The sequence below is a fragment of the Ochotona princeps genome, chromosome 18 (genome assembly GCF_030435755.1).
Source record: "Ochotona princeps isolate mOchPri1 chromosome 18, mOchPri1.hap1, whole genome shotgun sequence".
In the NCBI taxonomy this organism is placed as follows: Eukaryota; Metazoa; Chordata; class Mammalia; order Lagomorpha; family Ochotonidae; genus Ochotona; species Ochotona princeps.
Window position 1 is genome coordinate 50066772 of NC_080849.1, and position 21561 is coordinate 50088332.

Consider the following 21561-nt stretch of genomic DNA (forward strand, 5'->3'; position numbering starts at 1 on the left):
GGACAAAGATGGCATCTCTGAATTATTTCATCAAGCGCTGCAGCAGTCAGCTCAGTTTATAAGAGGGTCGAACACCACAGGAGGCGCAACATGACCCGGGCATAGCTAAAATCTCAGGTGCCCAGGAGCACGCCACAGAGTACAGTTCTGAAACGCGCAGGAGGCTGTGTCTCAAGACAGCAGCTTCATAAGCGTGTGACCCCATGCAGGACTGTAGTGTTTCTGCGTCCACATCAACTTGCCTTCTACCTCCTGTGCCCACACGTTGTGGGAGCTGCCTGTTAGCATCAACTGTAACAGTGACGCCAGCAGGCAGCAGTCTGAGTGGCCGCTCTGCACCCTTCAGGTGGCCCTGCCTGCAGCACACCACAGCACGTGGGTTTTACTACTTCCTCTAACTCAGACGAGGCTACCAGGTGTCTGAGCAACTCCAGGATGACTCAGAGAGCCAGCGCAGTTCCTGTACGATGCAGGACACCGGCCCTGATGGCATTACGTGTGCTAGGCACTTGCTCTCACTGCCCACATGTTAGCATCATATTTCTAGGAGTGTTTAATGTAGGTGCTTTTCTCCTCAAAGCATTCTCTTTCTCTCTCTCTTTTTTTTTTTATAAGGTATTGAGTGAGACCATGCTTCGATTGAGGATAAAGCTTACAGTGCAAGGCAGGTTCTTAAAGCCCTGGGGTCAGTGGCCGCATGGGCGGACGAGCCCTTACAAACAAGCCTGTCCAGACCCCAGCTGCTGCTCCTCAGGCTGCAGACTATTTATGGTAAAAGAGTGGTTGCCAAAAACAATGCCATTGGCTGTACTATGTGCAATGGAGCCCACTCCAGAAAGGTGGCTCTGGTCTGTCCGTGCTGGATTTAAGAGCCAATGGTGTGTTTTTAGGCCTCTGACTTGTGAAAGAAGTGTGGTTTTCCACTCTGAGAGCTTTAAAAGTGGGACAGGTGTGGGAACCCCAACCCAGACCAATCAAACCCGCAAGTCTGCAGTGTGGAGAAGGAGTCTTCCCACTCAACTCTCCAGGTGCCTGGAACCTGTCAGCAGGACCACAGGCCCTGCCTGCATTCCATACTGTCTGGAGCATTGAAACGGCGCTGGAGTGTCTCTGTTGGAAGTCTCAAAGCTGTGATCTAGGCGCTGAAGCCTCCACTGAAAAGTAAACAGCCCAACTGATGCATGCCTTGGCCGTGAAAGCCAACATCTACTACCGCTGAGCCGCTGGAACTTTCCTATCTTATAGCTCAGGGATCCCAACCGGGATTCTGAGGTAGTCTAGACCATGGTTTCTGCGGGTGGCATGTCTACAGTACAGTGGGAAAATGGGAGGAAACAGGTGGGAACATATTATTACGTAGGAATTCAGAGTGCTCCGCCCCTTTTGAACTTCACAAGTGTGTGTGCGAGTGTAGGCATCAAAATTGGTGGCATATTTATTCCGGGTTTCTTTCAGACACGGAACTTTCCTCAGAGCAGGCGCTGGCTAGTTACTGACTTAAGTTCCCTGCGTGCTTCCTGCCCTGCTGTAGGCTCAGGAATGATCTGAGAGTTAGATGCTCTCGAAACTCTCTAAGGATAGTGGAGCACACAGGTGGGCATTTCACAAAATTCCAACAGTCTCAGGGCCTCCTAAAAAAATAAAAGTGGATTGCAGTTTCTCTGTAGAGCTCAGAGGACTGGAGAAGTCATGAGTTTCAGCCACAACTTAAAAGCAGTCAAGGTAGGCATGGGGTCAGCCCCACTTAAGAAGGAGAGCCCAGCTGTGTGTTTTATCACCAGTGGGCTGGCTGCTCCATTTGCTCCACCAGCCTGGGACACAGAGCGGAGGCCTGACACCTCTTGGTGGCAGGTCCCCTCTCCAGAGTGTGTGCCCCTCTGTCTCCTGGTCTTGAGGGATCCCTGACCATCCCCCGCCACCCTCCCGCCCTCTCCCCCCAGCAGGATACCAGGCAAACCAGAGATGGAGGCACACCCAAGTCTCCCAGCCAGACAAGATATTTCTACATCCTGTCTAAAAAACAAGCAAGAGCGAGGTTCTTGGAGCGTAAGGCCCATATTCTTCATGTCAACCAGTTCTCTTTTTCCCTAGAACAGGACCAGCAAGAAACAAACTTGAGATGGAAACAGGTGTTCCCCAAGATGTGCAAACAGATGCACATCTCAATCTCTCCCTCCCACTCTCCCTCCCACTTCCCACCCCCACATCGTTCTAAGGGAGCCGTAACCCCCTCCCCCCAGGCCACTCATCCTGAGCAAACTTCTCCTGCAATCAGGGATGGCTGGAGTCAGTGGTCCGGATGAATTCCGGTTCTCAGGTCCTCCTCAGGGCTGCTTTGGACCCAGCAAAAGTCCATTAAGTTATTCAACCCCTTAGGTACTCCCTCCCTTATCTGGGCCTCTGCATTTTTTTTCCCCTGGGCGCTTAAACGAATTCCTGAGTCTGGGGACTAGAGGGGAGGGACACCGGGGCTCGGGGCCACAGGGCTTGCTGGGGACGCCAGGATGAACCACTAAAACAGGGGCTCACCCACAGCCTTGGGCCAGTAGGAGCAGGCGGCACCAGAGCTGGCATGAACGAGAGAATACGCCCAACCCACCTGGCTGGCTGGCTGGCTGGCGAGGGCCAGACCCTGCCTGCCTGTGCTGGGCGACCATAGGGGCTTGCGCTCTGCGTCCTAGGCAATACTTAGGCTTCCCCGAGCAGCGCAGGGGCGGGATCCAAGTGCGCCTCCCCTGTGCCGCGGTCCGATTGGCCGCAGGACACGCCCGTCGGCGAGGGAGGGCTTTGAAAGTTTCATTGAAGGTGGAGAAGTGCGCGCCCGCCGGGGAGCCCCGGCTGCGCCGCTAGGGCGAGGCTGCGTCGCGGCGGGAGTTGGGGGAGCGGGGATTCGTCAACGGCGCTGGGTTTTCTGTACTTTTTTTTTTTTGGAGGAGGGAGTCGGCAGTAAAAGACAAAGTTGGAGTCCGAGCCACTCTTCAGGTGCTTTCGTCTCGATTCCTGCCCACTCTCGCACGGATCCTATGAGGAGACCGGTCATAACGCGAGCCCCACTGTGCTGGGGTGGGTTCTGCGCGCTTGGCCGCTAGTACGCGGGTGTCTCCGGCCCGAAGCTTGGGGGCGCAGGGGTTGAACTGCACCGCCGCTCCAGGAGCCACCGCAGGCGGCTCCCGGTCCAAGGCGAAGACTCAGGAGAGTTCTGGGAGTCCAGGCCGAGGGCTGCGAGTGGCAGCCTGCGTGGGCAGAGGGGCTGAGGCTGGGCGGCCGTCAGACACTTTGGCCTCGGAGAAGGTTCCGCATCGAGGACTCCCCGGGTTCCACTGAACGACGCCCCCCGGAGCCGGGTGAGACAGCGCCCAGGACCCTCGTAGAGCGTCTCCTTGCACTGCCCCAGCCCCGGCCGAATTCGGGATTCTGCACAAACACCGTCCGCCCCCACAGGGTCGGGAGCCTGCCTAGGTGGCTGCCAAGAGCCCTGTGAGCGGCTGCCCGGAGCCCGGCGGGCAAGCGCCAGCCGAGAATCCAGCGAGCGCGCCCTCGGGGCGGAGAGTGCGGTGGAGCGCACCCAGACCATGCCCGGGAGGCTGATGACCGCTGGCCACAGGAGACCCTAGGCGGGCATGGACTTGACCTCCCGGCCCTAGGGAGCCTCGAGCCTCACTCCTCTGCTCGGACTCGCCGGACCAACGGGATGGCCTCGGAGGTGGTGTGTGGACTCGTCTTCAGGCTGCTGCTGCCAATCTGCCTGGCAGTAGGTGAGTCTCACTTGCTCACCCACCCAGGTTACTTGGGGAGGGCCAGGGGGTCGCTAAGGTGGGGCTTCTACCGAAGTTAAGGCCTTGGCACTCTGAGATTCAGTTCTGGAAACTGATAGTATGGTTCTGGTGCCAGAGACATCTGGCACGCATGGCCCTGGGGGCCACAACGTGGCCTTTTCGCTTCCTGTCCTGGGGCACATTGTTGGGGTCTCTCAGCCGTCCCCTGTGGAGCCTAGTGACTGGGATTGGCGCTTGTGCAGGAGAGGGCTGGGTTACAGATCGGTACATGTGGGTCTTTGTCTTTTTCCGTGAAGTACTGTCTTGTGCACCAAGGTGCACACAGGATCAAACTGGAGCCGCCTTCCCCAGGCTCTAGGGTCTCATGGTGCAGCGTGCATCCAAAAGAACCTAGGCCAAGTGAAGGGCCCTGGCCATTCTAGCAGGAGGGATGGTGACATGGCACAGGGATGCAGTTCCTCCGGTTTTTAACCTTTTACTTCCCCAAAAGCCAAGACTACACAGGAACTCAATGCTCAGGCTGCAGACCTGGGCTTGCCCTCCTCACGCTGATCCTTCTGGATTTTAAAGGGTTAGAAAGCAGGGCTCCAACTCCCTGGGACTTGCCAGGGTCAAGGGAGGGTCACAGAGGAACCCCATAGATGCCCAGACAAGCATCCCGCTGTTTCTATCCTGCTGGCTGGTGACTTCAGGAGCCCCGAGGGTCAGCTTTTCAGATAGCAGGCACAGCCTTCCTGGAGTGGGAGGACTGCCAAGTTTCCCCGTAAATACACAGCGCAAGGCTCCTTGAATCCGGCTCCATAAACCACACTGCTCTGTGTCTGCCTTCACCTCTGCCGCACCAGGCCTAGGAAATGGAGCACTTCTGCCAAGACATGATATTGTCTTCCAAGCCTGCGAGGCCTTCTCGGACCCTTAAATTCTCCCATCTGGAGTTTTGCCAGAGGTTGAAGACACTGGGACACACCTGTGCCCCGTGTTCTATCTGCAGATAAGGAACGAGGCGAGCCCGTGGCGGTGGATGCCCAACTTGGGGAGGCTGTGGATGTGGAGCATCTTGAGCCGATGGATAGAAAGTCTCTGTGGGGGGTGGGCACTGGAGTTGTGTGGCCTCCGTGTCCCTGAGCAGCAGCGGGAGGGGCCGCGCCCGCTCGCTGGCCTTGACCGCCTGTGAGTTTCCAGGCAGGAGAGCACATCAAGCTGGCGGGTGTGGACATGGGGAAGGGCTCTTCAGGGGTGTTGCGCACAGGTGGTGTCCCTGCCAGTGGTTGAGTCGTTGTCCGCGCCAGCTCAGCATCTGTATGCGGGAAGAAAGCCAGCCGGGCTTAAGGCAGGGCTTTGCAGTGTGCTGGCTGCTCTGTGGTCATCCATGCCAAGGAAGCAGGAGGCCTGCCTGCAGATCGGTGCTCACATCAGAACCCCCCTCCTCCCCGCCAGGTCCCTTTAACCCTTTCTTCCCTTCCTCTTTCTCCCTCTAGTCCTGCCTTCCCACTTCCTGCCCCCATTTATGCACTGACCAAAGCAGGAGAGTGGGTCCTGGGACTTTTATGCTCAGCTCTGGGAGATGAGAGCAGGGACTGGCCCACTGCAGACCCCATCGCACTCCAAGCTTGGGCCCCCCCAGGGACACCACTCCGCTGTCCTGGGAGTCATCCCTTGGCTGCTGGGCCAGGCTCCTCTGCTCCTTCCCCAAGCCCTTTGGGCTGACTCGAGCAGAGCCCGGGTGACATTTCTGAAGTTTCTAGGCAGTTCAGCATGGAGTAGGCACCCTGGTCTGTAATCTGGGGTCTGACTCGACTGGACCAACCTCTCCTGTCCTTCACCATGACCCTCGCCTAAGGCTTGAGCAGAGGGTGGGCTGGAGGTAAAAGATGCAGTGACTCATTGGTTGAAGCTGGAATAGTGCCTCCTGTCCGTGATGCCCCACTCTGCTCCTTCCCAGCCATGCGGGGGATCCAGGGCGTTTGGGAGGTTTTCTTCCCTGATCCACTCCATCTGGACTTACACAGTTCTGTGGGCTGAGGGAGACTGGCCACTGTGTGTGTGTGTGTCCCCCAGTGTGTTATGCATGTATGTGAAGTATGACTGTGAGTCTAAGCAAGGGTATTGTGTGTATATGTGTGTATGTGAATCTATTGTGTGCGTTCATGCCAGAGAGTGTGTAAGTATGACCGTTTGGATGAGCGTATGTGTGCGTGCTTGTATGTGAGTGAGTGTGTGGAAAAGTGTGAATGTCTGTGAGTGTAGCAGTTGAGCTTGAGTGTAGGGGTGTCGGTGCCCCCAGCTCAGCCCCTCCTTTCCCTCAGGGAAGCCTCTGCTGCAGGCTCCTTGCTGCTAAGTGGGTTGGGGGATGTCTCCTGATTTGAGATTGAGGGTTATCATGAGGTTTTCAAGTCTGCCTCCTCCCAAGGTGCTGCTAAACATTGAGATTTCCCTAATGCCCTGGGCACAGAGAGTGCCATGGTGTGCTTGCCACTGGACTGGTTTTAGATTTCAGCCGTCTATTTTTACATCTGGGCAAGCCAACCTTCAAAGTTAGATCTCTGTGGAAGCTTCTGTTTTATTCTAAATCCATCTCGCTAACACTGGTGTTGACTTTCTCCTGACAGGGATATCCCAGCCTTCACACCTAATTCTAGATGTGACAAGTTGACTTTCATTTTGCATAATCTGATACTTTGAGGCCGTGAAAGAGATTGAATGGGAAGTGAAAAGGGAAATGAGGCTTCTTACATTAGGATTCTTGAGTCATAAAAGCAAAATAAAACTATGCAAAGTGAGAAGACATATTAGACATAGGTGTCTAGTCAACGGGCACTGAACATTTTTAGCAAGTTTTGTTTGTACATGTGAAAGACTTCAAAGGAGGGGAGAGAGCTCTCCCACCTGCTGATTCACTCCACACTGCCTGCAGCGGCCAGGCTTGTGCCAGACCGGAGCCAGGAGGGTCAGCTGTGCCCCGTAGTGGCAGGGAACCAAACACTTAGGCCGGCCTCCACTGCCTTCCCAGTGCAGGTTCTAATCCCGGCAGCCCCGCTTCCCAGCACATTCGCAGGGCGCTGGATTGCAGGTGGAGCGTATGGAACTCCAGCAGTTACTCCTATGGGGTGCAGACATTGAAGACATTAGGTTAACCACATTAGCCCAGCCAGTTGGAATTTGAGAACCCCCATTCACAATAAACCTCTGCTCTTTATCTGGGAACAGAATTATTTTGGCTTTTTTTTCTCCTCTTTTTCCTGTAAACTGGCCATCTGAATATTTCTTCCCTGGCTGGTTGGGAGGTAATGTGTATAACACAGCCGGCTGATCCTGGCAGGTGCTGCAGCCCATGCATGAGGCTGGACATGAGGGTAGGGCTGCTTGAGGGATGTTTCAGTGAAATGAACGGATGAGCAGTGGGAATCAGGGCCATGAAGAGGCTGAGGGCAGGAGGGTCTTAGAAAAGCGTCTGAAGTCAAATTGTGTGCAAGTCAGCATGTATTACCTTTTTAAAAAAGATTTATTTTTTATTTTTAATGGGAGAGTCAGCTATGCAGAGAGGAGGAGAGACAGAGAAGAAGATCTTCCGTCTGCTGGTTCACTGCCCAAGTGACCGCAATGGCCAGAGCTGTGCCAATCTGAAGCCAGGAGCCTGGAGCCTCCTCCAGGTCTCCCATGCGGGTGCAGAAACCCAAGGCTTTAGTCCATCCTTGACTGCCTTCCCAGGCCACAAGCAGGGAGCTGGATGGGAAGCGGGGCAGCCGGGATTAGAACCTGCGCCCATATGGGATCCCGGCACGTTCAAGGCAAGGAATCAGCCGCTAGCCGTCATCTTTTCTCTTTCCATCCATGTCACCTCATGTTCTAGATTTCTGAAATCTTATTTTAATTTACACTATATGTTCTCCATCGAACTATGTGGGTGATGTTTATTTTTATTTTCTGGATATTACAGTATAATTTTGTACTTAGTTTGAATGATTTCACTACTTAGTAGGATTTGATTTAGCATTTTAACATAATATTTTCTTTCAGGTTCTTGTGTTACTCATGGTTAATTGTAAATAAAGTTATCTGGCTAAAGCTGTGTATGTTTTTGTATGAGTAGTTAGGAGAACCCAGAACTGTGTAAGTACACCTGCAAAATTAAAAGTGGTTGATTGGATATAAGATGATAGCAGGTGTAAAATGCACGTAAGATTTGGAAAGATGTAAAGTGTAGTTTTAAGGACATAGACTCAGGCAGACAAAATACATTTTCAACTGAGACTAAATACAAAGTTGTATTGGAAAACATTTATACAATGTTTGCGGCATGGAAGCCTGTCACATGCTGTGGCCTTGCACTTGACCTGCCTGATCTGTCTAGGATATTGTGGCAAGATCAACAAGATAAGGACTTGAAGGATGCCTAGCCACCCTTGCGCAAGTCATTGAGCATGCAGTTTCTAATAATTTCATACTTTTTGAGCTGTACGGTAGTCATCTTATGAGAATACAACCTTTTCTGAATTAATTTTAAATTGTATAACAATTTTACATTTTATTCATTTATTTTTTAAGATTTATTTTTAGTGGGAAAGTCAGATATACAGAGAGGAGGAAAAACAGAGAAGATCTTCCATCTGCTGGTTCACTCCTCAAGTGCCCAGCTCGGCCAGAGCTGAGCTGAACTGATCTGAAGTCAAGAGCCAGGAGCCTCCTCCAGGTCTCCCATGTGGGTGCAGGGTCCCAAGGCTTTGGGTAGTCCTCGACTGCTTTCCCATGCCACAAGCAGGGAGCAGGATGGGAAGTGGGTCTTCTGGGATATAAACCCGCTCCCATATGGGATCCTGGCACATGCAAGGCGAGGACTTTAGCTGCTGGGTTACCGCACTGAGCCCTTTGAATTTTTAAAAAAGATCGATTCCTTGATAGCTACCCACTTAATAATGTTTTCCTGTTTCTCATAAATATATGTGTATATATGTATGTACACACATAATATTTTTGGCTTCCCTTGTTTCATATGGTTGGTCACATTTTGCAATTCGATTATTATTTTCTATTTTGACTAGCCTTTATTTTCCATACTCAAAAAATAGAGACAGCGCACGCGAGAGAAAGTTCCATCTTCTGATTTGCTTTCCCAGTGCCTGCTGCTACCCAGGCTGGACCAAGTGGAAGGCAGGAGACCACAGTTGCATGAGTCTTCCATGTAGGTAGCGAGGGCCAGGCGCCGGAGGCTGCCTCTGCTGCCTGCCAGAACGCATCATCAGGAAACCAGATCAGAAGCAAATGGGGACTCGTACTAAGTGCTCCAATGTAAAACGTGGGTGTCCCAAGCTCTGACCTAACCCACTGCACTGCAGTGCGTCCCATATCTTGGATTCTTGAATTTTCTTTTTGTGCTATACTGCCTGGCACGGTTCTGCATTATCTGGGATATTAAGTGTGGACATACCTGCATATTTCAAAGAATTTGGGGTGTTTGAATTAAAACATGCTTGTTTTGGCACAAAAAATTTGTGTAGAGTTTTTTTTAAAAAAGAATAAATTTTTACGACATTTCAGAAGAACCCTCGTGTGAATGTGCCAATTTTAGATAATTTTATTAAGAATGGATGAGTTTGGTCTAGCTGTATAGTTAGTTTGCCAGAACTTGCATAGATCTGTGCTATATCGCCAGACGTCTGGAAGAGAGTGGCTTGCTACCTGTAAGGTGCAGGACTCAACTTCTGTACACAACCCATTGGCCCAAACTTCATTGTGCTAATCACCTTCCCAACTTGCGTGGAGATCTTGGAAATGCCACCCCCTTTTTTTGGTGGGCAATGTACTTTTTCTTAGAGCCAACCAGAGTACCCTGCCTGTAGCGAGACTCAAATTCCTACGGTTACTCGTGTAAAGCACAAAGTGTGGCCTAGCAGGAAATGTGCTTTTCTGCAGAAGAACTTCAAGACTTCTCCCAGTGGTTGTTAAGGATGTAGAATAGTTGTGGGAGGAGCATGCAGCTGGAGCAGGTGAGATGGCTGACAGAGGCCAGTGAAGAAGTGTCTGGAGTCAGCTCTGTGACTCCAGGGGTTACCCAGAGAGGGCTGTCACTGATTGGCTGATCTGATTGGCTGAAACAGGGGCTAGCAGGTGACCTACCCTGAGCGTTGCTCAAGTGCCAAAAGGGCTGGGTTAACTGCGAAGGGAGAAGCGCAGAAAGGGCTGGGCTGCTGGAATGCATTCATCAGGGAAGTTGACACTTCTTGTCTATGGGGGCGAGAGGACACAGCTTACAGCACAGCTGTGAATGTGTGAGAGGAGCCCCAACCCATAAAGGGTGCTGTGGGTCAGCAATCACCGTGAGGGCTGCTGGTGCTGCACTGGGGATCTTTACATGCAGTGGGGAGTTCTGGATCCCAGGCACGAGGGACCAAGTTGCCAAGTTGTTAAAGGGCAGTAGGACTGCCATTATAAATCCATAAGAGGGAGCTGTCCAGTGGCAGAGACAGGTTAATCTCGATTGCTGGCTGAGGGCTCACAATACTGTAGGGTGTTTGGGGAGTTCCTACAGGGCTGCTTAAAAAGAACATATCTTCTCTGTCGTGGGTCTAGTTCTCCGTGCAGGGAACAATGCAACGCTCTTTCTCTTCCTCCTTCATTGACATGTGTGTGATCTGGTTTTTGCTATCCACTAGGTCATAGTGCATCTTCTACAGCTGGATTGTTTAAGTACAGCTCTGGAGTCTGCCATGTGGCTGGCTGTGTGCCTTTGACTCCTGTGCCTGATGACAATGTTTCAGTTACCCACAGTTTGCGTATATCTGGTGTATACCAGAGCCTCGGTAAAACTGTTAAAACTTCACTGTTACACACAGCTTCCGGCAGATGATCCAGAGTCCTGGTTGACCTACAGCCTGTTGGTAGTTGAGGATGGTCTTGTTCCTGTGGCTTCGTCCATCAGAAGCTCTGAGTCATGACTTGTTGTTCCCCGTGTCTTCCCAGAGAGAGTGAATCCTCCTGCACTCTCCTGGTGCTTTGTTCAGGCTCAAGACAACTTGTATTTGGTAAAATGATTTCCCTGTCCTTTCCATGTGTCTGCAGGGGCAGGAGACTTGTGGTATGCTTGCTGATCCTCCTGACACTAAATTTAACTTGCCTAACACGGAGTCTCCAGTTAATAATATGTTTTTTGAATTGCAGAATTTTCTAACTGCAAAATGGGGTCTTATTGTACGTCAGCTATCTAGCCAAGTGTGCATTGGAGAAATGTTTGCCAGTTGAGTAAAATCTTTATTGCCTAAGATTTTTCTCCTAAATATCTTAAAGGTCTGAGAAAAAATCAGGTCTTTCTTCAATCATAGTTATTGCTTTTTTTTGGTCTTTGGATGTAAAATTTGTGACAGTCTAATTTAACTGTCTATGACTTTCAAGATGTGAATTTTTCTCAGTATGACAAGTTAACACCTTTTCCTTGCTTAGCAAAATCCATTTGACCATGGCAACAACTGCCTGGAGAATCATCCTTGAAATGCATATTATTTTTAAAGATGTTTTTAGCTTCTCTGGAAACTCACACATCGATCTGTTTTTCCTTGTGGTTAGTTCCTCTAGGTGAGCAGTTTTGGTCTCAGGTGCAGAAAAGGAGAAAGGACAAAGACCCCTACCAAGATGGGAAGTTTTGAGCCAAAGCACTGTGGAAATGGCTTCTTAGAGATGAGCAGAACTAAGTCTCCCTTGTTTCTGCCACTTTCCCCCTCTTTCTGCTTTCCTCAGACTGCACTGGGCCCCTGGAAGCATTTGAACTTGGTATTGCTTCAGGGACATGGACGCCTGGGGGTGGGGGGAATCCAGACAGAAGCCCGGTCTGATGGCAACCTGAACAAGTTTGCACCCTGTTAAAAATGGGCATGTGGCTTTCACTAGTTTAAGACACTCTCCACCACCCAGGAAAATTCTCTATAGATGAGGTGTTTCAAAGTTAAGAAACTTTTCATGCTTTAAGCATTTTCAAGATATAATATGCTATAACTTTAGATTTCTGCTTTTTTTAGTCAATGTATTTTATTTTTACTCCTTATTTTTAATTTTTTAGGATAGAGTTTCATAGGCCCAGAGATTTTCCCTCTTCCCTCCTTACTGCCCCTCCCACTCCTACTGATTTCCCTTATATTATTACAATAGCACAGTCCTTCAAAAACAGTCCCAAGTCCATCATTCAGCCATTTGAGTGTATCCTGACATTGCAGGCAAAGACAATGGCAGAAATTCCAGCATCCAGCTGTCAAGATACATCTGACAGTTTCTTCTGGAGTCTTTCGTTCGGGAATGGAGATGCCTACAGCACTGTATCTTCACTTCCCAGGAAGCTCATCTCCATTGTGCAGTGCCTCTAGATGAATACATCTCCCTGCTTCCTGCTCCTAAGCCAGCACACCAGGACATTTTCCTCCAAGTTGCAATGGGCCATAGTTATCCTCCACTTCTGTTCTTTTTGGATTTGCCCTCCGAGCAAGGAGTTGTTTGTCATGTTGCTGTTTGATGGAGCTTTTTACGGAGCTGTTAGTTCTGAAGGAGAAGCTTTCTCACCGAGGCCTTGCAATCCTCCTGTCATGCTCACTGTCCCTCACTTATTTCTACGGGGTGACACAGACCCTACGCGGTCCCTAGCAGTATCTAGACCAAAAAATGGGCCTCGTATGGGGTTTGGGATGGACCGTGTATCTTTGGGGAAATGAAGACTTTTGTTTTACCACCTAGAGTTTATGATGCAGCACATGAAAAATCAAGCCACCTTGTAATGATTATTTGGAGCTAAGTGGTCTCGCAGGGGTGTAAAACTGGATAAATAGTGTTTGATTGGGAACTGATATTTTGAGCGAAATCCTGAATGAATCAGTGTGATGTTGCAGTGATATCGTAGACGTTAGGCGATCTTAGCTAGACAATTCAGTAACGCTGCAGCAAAGCTGCAGATACAAGCACGGGAGAGCCATGCTGGGCGTGGTGCTGCCTGTGGGGCTCCAGCTCGCATGGGAGTGTGAGCTTCGGAACCTCAATGCTTCCCCCTTCATTCTGCCCTCTCAATAGCCTCCTCCTTTTTCCTGATTAAATTCAAACTAAAAACAAATATAGCAGTTAAAAAAGATCATGCCAAGGGGAATTGCAAGAAAAATTATTTTGCTGCAAAAAAACAGAAATCCACACTTTTCTTTCTTTCTTTTTTCACCCATAAACCAGTGTCAAGTTTATTTTTTAATATTGTGTAATAAGATAAAATTATTTTAAGCGAATACATTTTTTTATTTAAGGAGTTCCCCATGTTGCAATGCCCTCTGTTGCACATTTTTCAAATCTTTTGAAAACTGATGTTTAATCCATGGTTGTCTCATCAACCCTCTAAGAATAACATTAAATAAAGTTTACTTTTCAGAAATGATCAACAATCACTTGGTTACTCGCAAACTGGGGTAGTAAGCATTTCAAACTGTCAAACTTCATTGTTAATGAAACAGCTATTCCGAAAAAGTGTGTGCAAAAATATTTCCAGTAGGCTGCGAGCTAGCAAGGTAGCAGAGAAAAAGTGCATTGGATGACTTTGTGTATGGTCAAATCCACAGCAAATAGGAAACGACCTTCCAAAAGCCTTGGTAATGACCACACACGTTCGCATCCTATGCATTTCTCGTGATTTTTTTTGCATACATTTCAAAGCATTTCTGCACCAAAATGAGCTTCTCGTCTTCTAATTCAAGGTCTCCTGATATTACCGTCTGCCTCCACAGGCCAGTCCTACGTCACACTGTTTTTGTTGGTTAAAAGGCCCCATGTGAGTGTGAATGGGAAGAAGGGGAAGCCTTAGCTAACAGCGAGTGGTCCAGTCACTCACTGCTGAATCAGCTGCTCTGGTGCACAGCCCGTGGCCACCTCTTTGCACTTGGGAGAGAGGAGCGTAAATCAGATTACAAGCTGAGGGAACAGGGATGGCCAGAAAATGGGGCTTGCTTCTGTGAGGCTGTAGTTTTCAGAAACCTCCTTCTCCTTCCTAAAGGACGGCAAATCTTGGTAGCCAGACTTTTCAGAGCATCCCGAGTTTTGGTGCACAGTGTCGTGGCGCTTGCTGTAACGCCGACTTGGGGGTCAATGTGCGTGTCTGCTCTCTGGCTGCTCTGCCAGGCAACTCCTGGCCATCTGCTCCCTTCTGCCCCCCAGTCATAATGACTCTGGGCTATTTTCAAACTGTAAAGCCATGGGGAAGCTGGTTTAAAGGACTTGACACACAGCCAGCAGGGTTTCTAACATGGGTATTAAACATTTTTGAATAATCATTTTCAGATAATTCATCTTCCCAAAGTTAGAGTTTGGAAGAGAGCAGAGCTCAGCTGTTACTTTTTTTGTTTTGTTTTGTTGAAAAGAATTTTTTTTAAAGATTTATTTATTTTTTATTACAAAGTCAGATATACAGAGAGGAAGGTCTTCCTTCCGATGATTCACTCCCCAAGTGAGCCGCAACGGCCGGTGCGCGCCGATCCGAAGCCGGGAACCAGGAACCTCTTCTGGGTCTCCCACGTGGGTGCAGATTCCCAAGGCCTTGGGCCGTCCTCAACTGCTTTCCCAGGCCACAGGCAGGGAGCTGGATGGGAAGTGGAGCTGCCGGGATTAGAACCGGCGCCCATATGGGATCCCGGGGCATTCAAGGCAAGGACTTTAGCCGCTAGGCCACGCCGCCGGGCCCGAGAAGAATTTTTTAACTTATCATTATTATTATCATTTTATGATACAGTTTTGTAGATTGTGGGATTTCCTTTATCCCCTCCCCAATTCCTCCCCCTCCCCACACACTGGGTTCCCCTATATTCTTACTATAGTATAGTTCTTCCTATACAGTCATGTGTTCATCATTGCGGGCATGGACAATGGCAGAGAGTTCAGCATCCTATTGTCAAGATACAGTAAACAGTTTCATTGGGAGTCCATTTTTATTCTGGAAGTAGAGATGCATACTGCATTGTATTTTCACATCTGGATATGATAGTCTCCATTTCACAGTTACTGTACATCCCCTTAAATGAAAGGCCACAAAACAAAATCAACAGCAGGAAGAAAAATTGAAATTTGCAACATGATGAAGTTAAACAATATAATATGCTACTGAATGACTAATGTGTCACTGAAGAAATGAAAACAAAATCAACCTTCTTGAAGCAAATGATGCTTCTATATGATCTTTGAATCACTGGAGAATTTAGTAAGAAAATGTTTTGAAGAGGCGAAACTAATAAAAAGAATAAAAATCCATGAGATACAGTTTCTGCTGATCTTTGTTGGTGAGATGTGTCTCCTGTGGGCAACAAATAGATGGATTTTGTTTTTTAATTCAGAATACTAATCTATGACATTTTTTTTAAGATTTAGTTTTTATTACAAAGTCAGGGATACAGACAGGAGGAGAGACAGAGAGGAAGATCTTCCGTCCGATGATTCACTCCCCAAGTGAGCCGCAACGGGCCGATGCATGCCGATCCGAAGCCGGGAACCTGGAACCTCTTCCAGGTCTCCCACGCATGGGCCGTCCTCGACTGCTTTCCCAGGCCACAAGCAGGGAGCTGGATGGGAAGTGGAGCTGCCGGGATTAGAACCGGCGCCCATATGGGATCCCGGGGCTTTCAAGGCAAGGACTTTAGCTGCTAGGCCATGCCGCCGGGCCCCTAATCTATGACATTTGACTGGTGGGTTTAAGCCATTTATATTCAGGGTCAATATGAATGGGTGGTAATTTGGTCCTGTCATTTTAGCAATGGGTTGTTCATTGATTCAGTGTTCTGTTGTCATTTTCTGGGATGTTCTTCACATTTGCCTTTGGTTTTGGTGGGTGCTATTCCTCTTCTCTGTCAAGAGAACATCTTGAAGTATTATTTGTAGGGCAGGTTTGGAAGAGGCAACTTCTTTCAACCTTTCTTTACTGTGGAAAAACTTTATTTCATTTTCAAAGACAGAAGAAAGCTTTGCTGGGTATGCTATCTTGGGCCAAGTTCTGCTTTTAGAATCTGGAATATGTCGCTCCATTCTCTTCTGGCCTGTAGAGTTTCCTGTGAGAGATCTCCTGTGAGTTTAACTGGCATTCCTTTGTATGTCAATTGATGTTTTTCACGTGCACATTTAAGGATCTTTTCCTTATGTTTGCTTGAAGAGATCCTTATGTTTCCTGTGAGAGATCTCCTGTGAGTTTAACTGGCATTCCTTTGTATGTCAATTGATGTTTTTCACGTGCACATTTAAGGATCTTTTCCTTATGTTTGTCGTGGTGAAGATTGCTTTTGGTCAAGCCTGTTGGGAGTTCGGTGCCCCTCCTGGATGTTGTTTTCCAATTGTTTCTCTAAAGTAGGGAAAAATTTTCCTGATTATTTCATTGAATACATTTGTAAACCCAGCTTCTCTTTCTGAAACCTCCGGGACTCCCATAACTCTTATGCTTGGCCTTTTAATAGTGTCTTTCAACTCTTGAATACTTTTTTTAGCTTGACCCAGCTTTGCTTCCAGCTTTTTGTTTGTTTCCCCCTGATGACAGGAAATATCTTCTAATTTTGAGATTCTTTATTTTGCCTCCTTCATTCTATTTTGGAGACTCCCCACTGTTCTTTTAATTTGCTCCACTGTATTCTTAATCTGATATATCAGTTTTTGTTTGATTCATTTCCTATGTGACATATTCCTTTACGTGCTTCTCGTTGTTGATAAGAAGCTTTATAACAAGTGTTTCGAATTCTGTATCCCCCATTTTCTTGATGTCTTTCTCAATTAACTCTGAGGTTGGCATAGGGTTTTGCTCCTTTGCAGGGGGGTCTTCAGTAATACTCATTGTGCCTCTGTCTCTTCTTTTGCTCTTGGTCATTGTACTTCTGGTTGTCGCTTCTTCTTGGAGCAGGTTTCTAAGCTGTGTCACCCACAGGTCTACAGTTTGGTTTTACTTATTGCAGTTGGCACATGGCTCTTTGTTTGCAGTCACTTGTGCCACTCCCTCCCTCCCAGAGTTCCAGGTCTGGGTTCTTATGTTAGATTTCCACCATGGTCTCTGTAGCCCCAGCTCCTGGCTCACCACTCTCCGCCTCCTGTGATACCGTGCTGAGGTTGCACTGTTATCTGTACAATCTTTCTCCCACTTCCAGTTGGAGCAAGTCCCAGGATTAGTGAGACACCAGGAGTCCTATTTAGCTAGATTGTTGGTGGTGCTGATATTGCTGGAACCTGTTGGCTGTTAGATCTGAGGGCCACACAAACCTATTTTGACCTGTACAATGCCATAGCATTATTTTCCTGTTGGTCCAGTGCAATGCACTGAGCTGAGTGAGTTTGTTCGCAGCACAGTGTTTGCACAGCTCACTGTTGTCCTTGCATTCTTAAAGTTTTTCCGCACAATACAAAATGGTGCCTGATGTACCACTATCAGAATTGCTAGCCCTTAGGTCTTGGGGGTGGGTACTCAGACCTGTCTTGGGTGAAACCTGTAGGATGTCATGTTGTTGCAGTTCACTGAACCAGAAATGAGTTCACTTCTAGCTCCGTGCATGCTCAGTCCTTTCCCTAGCCTTTGTCTTTTTAAACAAAATGGTGCCCGATTCTGCTCTAGGGGGCAGACTGGGCTATGAAATCCACCCTGTTCTTGCACTGCCCATCTGGGATCTGCTGCTCTGTCTCTGCTCCTCGTCAAATCAAGCAGACTATTAGGATGAGCAATTCTTTGTCTGGGTTCAACTCCTGAGCTCCTGGTGAATGTCCATTCCCACCCAGTTACTGGTGTTGTTCTGGCTGCTGTTGCAATCCAGATCGCTATTAGCTGAATGCTGCTGGATTATCAGTCACTGCAACACCACACCATTGTTTTTGCTCCTTTTCTGTGTGTTAGTCTCTAGGTGCCTCTCTGTTTCACACTGGGTATTATTACTCTGTCTATTTTAATGTGCCCTTACTTTATTCTGCCATCTTAATTTTTTAGATGTTATCTTGCTGGTTCGATGCTGATCAGCTACTAATTCCAAGACACCCAATATCAGATATACATATTAATTTTCACCCTGGAATGTGCATTTAAAGGGTTGTGCTTGTCTTCCAAGGAAGGAAGCATAAGCTGGTTGAAGGAACCCTCCTGGAATGTCTCATCAATGGGAGTCAAACTATAATAATGGTTTATGGACGTAGTAGATTTTCTTAATCACAGATCATATTCATAGCTCAGGGGTGACTTGTTCCTTCCATTCATTTGAAAGTTTTATCCTTGATTTAGAGTATTTTTTCTTGTCTCCCATAAACTATAGACATTTTGCAGAATTCACCAAAATCATAACCAGCGAGCCCAGAGTCTTGATGGGACTCGGCCCGTCCTTTCCTCTCTTAAAATAGCAATTCTTGTCCAAGAAAGCTTGTGTCTGAATTCCTATGGATTCGTATCTCTTCATCCCATTTGATATCACTGTTTTCTAGGTTTCTTCTTGGCTATTACTCAAAGGGAGTTTGGTACACTTCAGAAAAATTAATTTGAAGTTTGTCAAATATATCCACACTTTCTTATCTGTTTATTCCTGATTCACCTCATTTATTAAGAGAAATATAAGAAGAGATGGGGGCTTGCCTGAAAATGTTTTCTCTCCTTCAAAATGAGAGAGCAGAAAAGGATGAAGGTAAAGCAATTTTCAAAGGTTATTTGTAATTCCTATGGCTTATGCTGTTGCCCCTAGGGACATGAGTTTTATATTTTCTGTTTTTTTTTTTTTTTTTTTTTTTTTTTTACCAAGTCATTTGTTGTTTTTTTCTCCCCTAAGGGGCTCTTTACATTTTATGGTGTAGTTCCTGTTGTGAAATATTTTTAGTTTGGATATACTCTTAATATCTTGATCTTCTACTTTGAGGGTGAGGTATTAAGAAGCTGGTGATTATGTATTTTTGAGAAACACGGGACTAAATCAGTCCCATATTTGGGATGACAAGGTTGCTTGGAGCTCAGTCTATCCCACAGATTATGGATTCCCAAGCATTTAGTGGGGGAGGTGGTGTTTCCCAAATCTATATGACCACAGAACCTCTATTTGTTTTCCTTGGCACTGATGTTTTGGAATGCATTTTAGAAAATTCTGGACTTGGGAATTATAGAGCTAACTGTGGCCCAAAGAAGGAATTTATTTGGGGAGAAAGGAGCTTTTTGGAAGATGTGAGCATGGAACTATACTGCTAGATGCTCTGTATGGACACTGCAACAGAGAATAGAGGGGTGGTTTCCATTTGCACTCTTGTTTGTTTGAAAACATCAAGGCAGTCCAAAGGAGAGAAGCAGTCTTAGCAACTAGCTGTCCCAGCAGCTGTGCAGTCTCTGTGCAGTCCCTGATGCCAGCCAGAATCTCCATGTGTCCATGCCAGTTGCAACATGGACAAAACCCAAGCATCCAAGGCCCCGTGCTTCCTATACTACTTTCTAGGCTTTGTTCCTGGTCCACGCAGTGACCTCTGTGCAATCCATTCTTCATGCTGGTCCATTTAGCAGCAAGTCACTTGCCATTCTTCTGTTTTCAGCCCTCCAGTGCTTTCTGGTTGCATTGGAACACACTGAACAGTAAATCCTTGATTTGGCCTATGTAGTCCATGGTGCTGGGCCCTCTATCCATACTGGAGTTACTGTGATGGCTCCAACACAGCTATTTTGGCTTTAAGGCCTTTGTGTTTGCTATTTGCTCTGATAAGAAGTCTTTCCCAAGTCTTAGTCTAAATATCATATCCTCAGGAATGCCATAGTACTGCCCCCCTCCTCGCCTCTCTGCCTCTTCAAATGCCCCAACTCTGGCCCTCAGTACCACCCAGTCATTATATATAATCTGTGTCATATATTTCCTGGTAATGGAGGTAGCTATTATTATGTGTTTCTTAAATCCTCTGATTCCCTGACTCTAAAGGAATTCAAAAAACAAAACAAAACAAAACAAAACAAAGTTTTATTTCCTGGTGGGGCCACATCATCTCGGGCAGGACCTATCCTACAGAAAGCAACGTTACTGAGGACACTGTTTTAGAAGTTCACACAACACTAATAATAGTACCCACATTACAGAGTGAGTGGCTGAAGATCTGGTAAACAATAATGTATTTAACACAGTGTTCCCATAGAATATGGCATATACTAAACATTGACTATGTGTAAGCGCTTATTATGGTGTTAATATTCCATTGATTAATACCACAAGTATCATTGGTCAACCTGGACACTTTTTTTTAAAGATTTGTTTATTTTTATTGCAAAGTCAGATATACATAGTGGAGGAGAGACAGAGAGGAAGATCTTCCATCTGATGATTCACTCCCCAAGTGACCACAATTGCTGGTGCTAAGCCGATCCAATGCCAGGAACCAGGAACCTCTTTCAGGTCTCCCACGCGGGTGCAGATTCCCAAAGCTTTGGGCCATCCTTGACTGCTTTCCCAGGCCACAAGCAGGGAGCTGGGTGGGAAGTGGAGCTGCTGGGATTAGAGCTGGCACCCATATGGGATCCCGGGGCATTCAAGGTGAGGACTTTGGCTGCTGGACCATGACACTGGGCCCAACCTGGACACTCCTAAACTAACTGTAAGGCACATGTTTCTGACCCTGGAGATCCTGAAGATTCTCTTAACATTGTAGGCACAAAGGATAAAAAAAAAAAAGGCTGTTGTGGTTCATAAATCGGCTTGGGCCCTTCAATATTTTGAATGGTAATGGGGGGCGATTAATAAATTGGTACTAAATTAACAGGAAGAGGCACTCCTTTCATGTGAGCAATGCCTGCTTAAACCTACTGGGCGGGGAGGGGAAGTGTACTAAGACAAACAAGTCACATGATGGTAATAGGAGCCCAGTCTAGTGCAAGGCCAAAAGGTAAGAGAACAGTCCAGAGGTGCATCCTTGAATCTAGAGGACATTGTAGAGATGCATCACTGATTCTAGAAGACATTCTAGAGGTGTATTTCAGAATTGAGAGAACATTCTAGAGGTGTATCCCAGAATCTAGAGATCTTCTGGAACTGCATTCTAGATCTAGGGAACATTTGAGAGGTGCATCACAGAATCTAGAGAACATTCTAGAGGTGCATCCAAGAATGTAGAGAAATTCTAGCGGTGCATACCATAATCCAGACAAATTTCTAGAGGTACTTCCCAGAAATGGGATCATTCTAGAGGTGCATTCCAGGATCTAGGGAATATTCTAGAGGTGCACCGCAAAGTATAGAGAATATTCTAGAGGTGCACTTTAGAATGTGGAGCACATTCTGAAGGTGCATACCAGAATCTAGAGACATTCTAGAGGTGCACCACAGAATCCGGAGAATTTCTAGAGATTTATCCGGGAATCTATGGAACATTCTGGAGGAGCATTCCAGAATGTATAGGACATTGAAGAGGTGCATCCCAGAATCTGGAGAATATTCTGGAAGTGCACCCTAGAATCTAGAGACATTCTAAAATGCATTCCAGAAAGTAAAGGACATTCTAGACATGCATTCCAGAATCTATAGAATCTAGAAGCGCATTTCAGACTCCAGAAAATATTCTAGAAGTGTACCCCAGACTCAAGAAAAAAATTCTAGAGGTGCATCCCAGAATCTAGAGAATTTCTAGAGGTGCACCCAAGAATCTAGGGAACAATCTGGAGGTGCATTACAGAATGTAGAGGACATTCCAAAAGTGCATCCCAGAATCTAGAGAACATTTCTAGAGATGCATTCCAGGATCTATAGAACATTTTAGATATGCATTACAGAATCTAGAGGACATTCTAAGGTACATCCCAGAATCTAGGGAACACTCTAAAGGTGCA

At 47.2% G+C, this 21561-nt stretch overlaps 1 protein-coding gene and 1 non-coding gene across 5 annotated transcripts in view; one reads left to right on the forward strand and one right to left on the reverse strand.

Annotated features, from left to right (window-relative positions):
• Window positions 1-3537: 3537 nt before the first annotated feature.
• The window catches only part of PIEZO2 (piezo type mechanosensitive ion channel component 2), a 405850-nt gene continuing 387826 nt past the window's right edge, over window positions 3538-21561 (forward strand). For all 4 annotated transcript variants that reach the window (XM_058676955.1, XM_058676950.1, XM_058676952.1 and 1 more), the window contains exon 1: window positions 3538-3755. In XM_058676955.1, coding sequence (XP_058532938.1) covers window positions 3692-3755 — 64 coding nt within the window. In that variant the 5' untranslated portion in view covers window positions 3538-3691. The remainder of the gene's footprint in view (window positions 3756-21561) is intronic.
• On the reverse strand, window positions 13267-13388 carry LOC118758136 (small nucleolar RNA SNORA32). Its single transcript, XR_004995558.2, has one exon. It is a non-coding gene; the product is annotated as a small nucleolar RNA SNORA32 (small nucleolar RNA).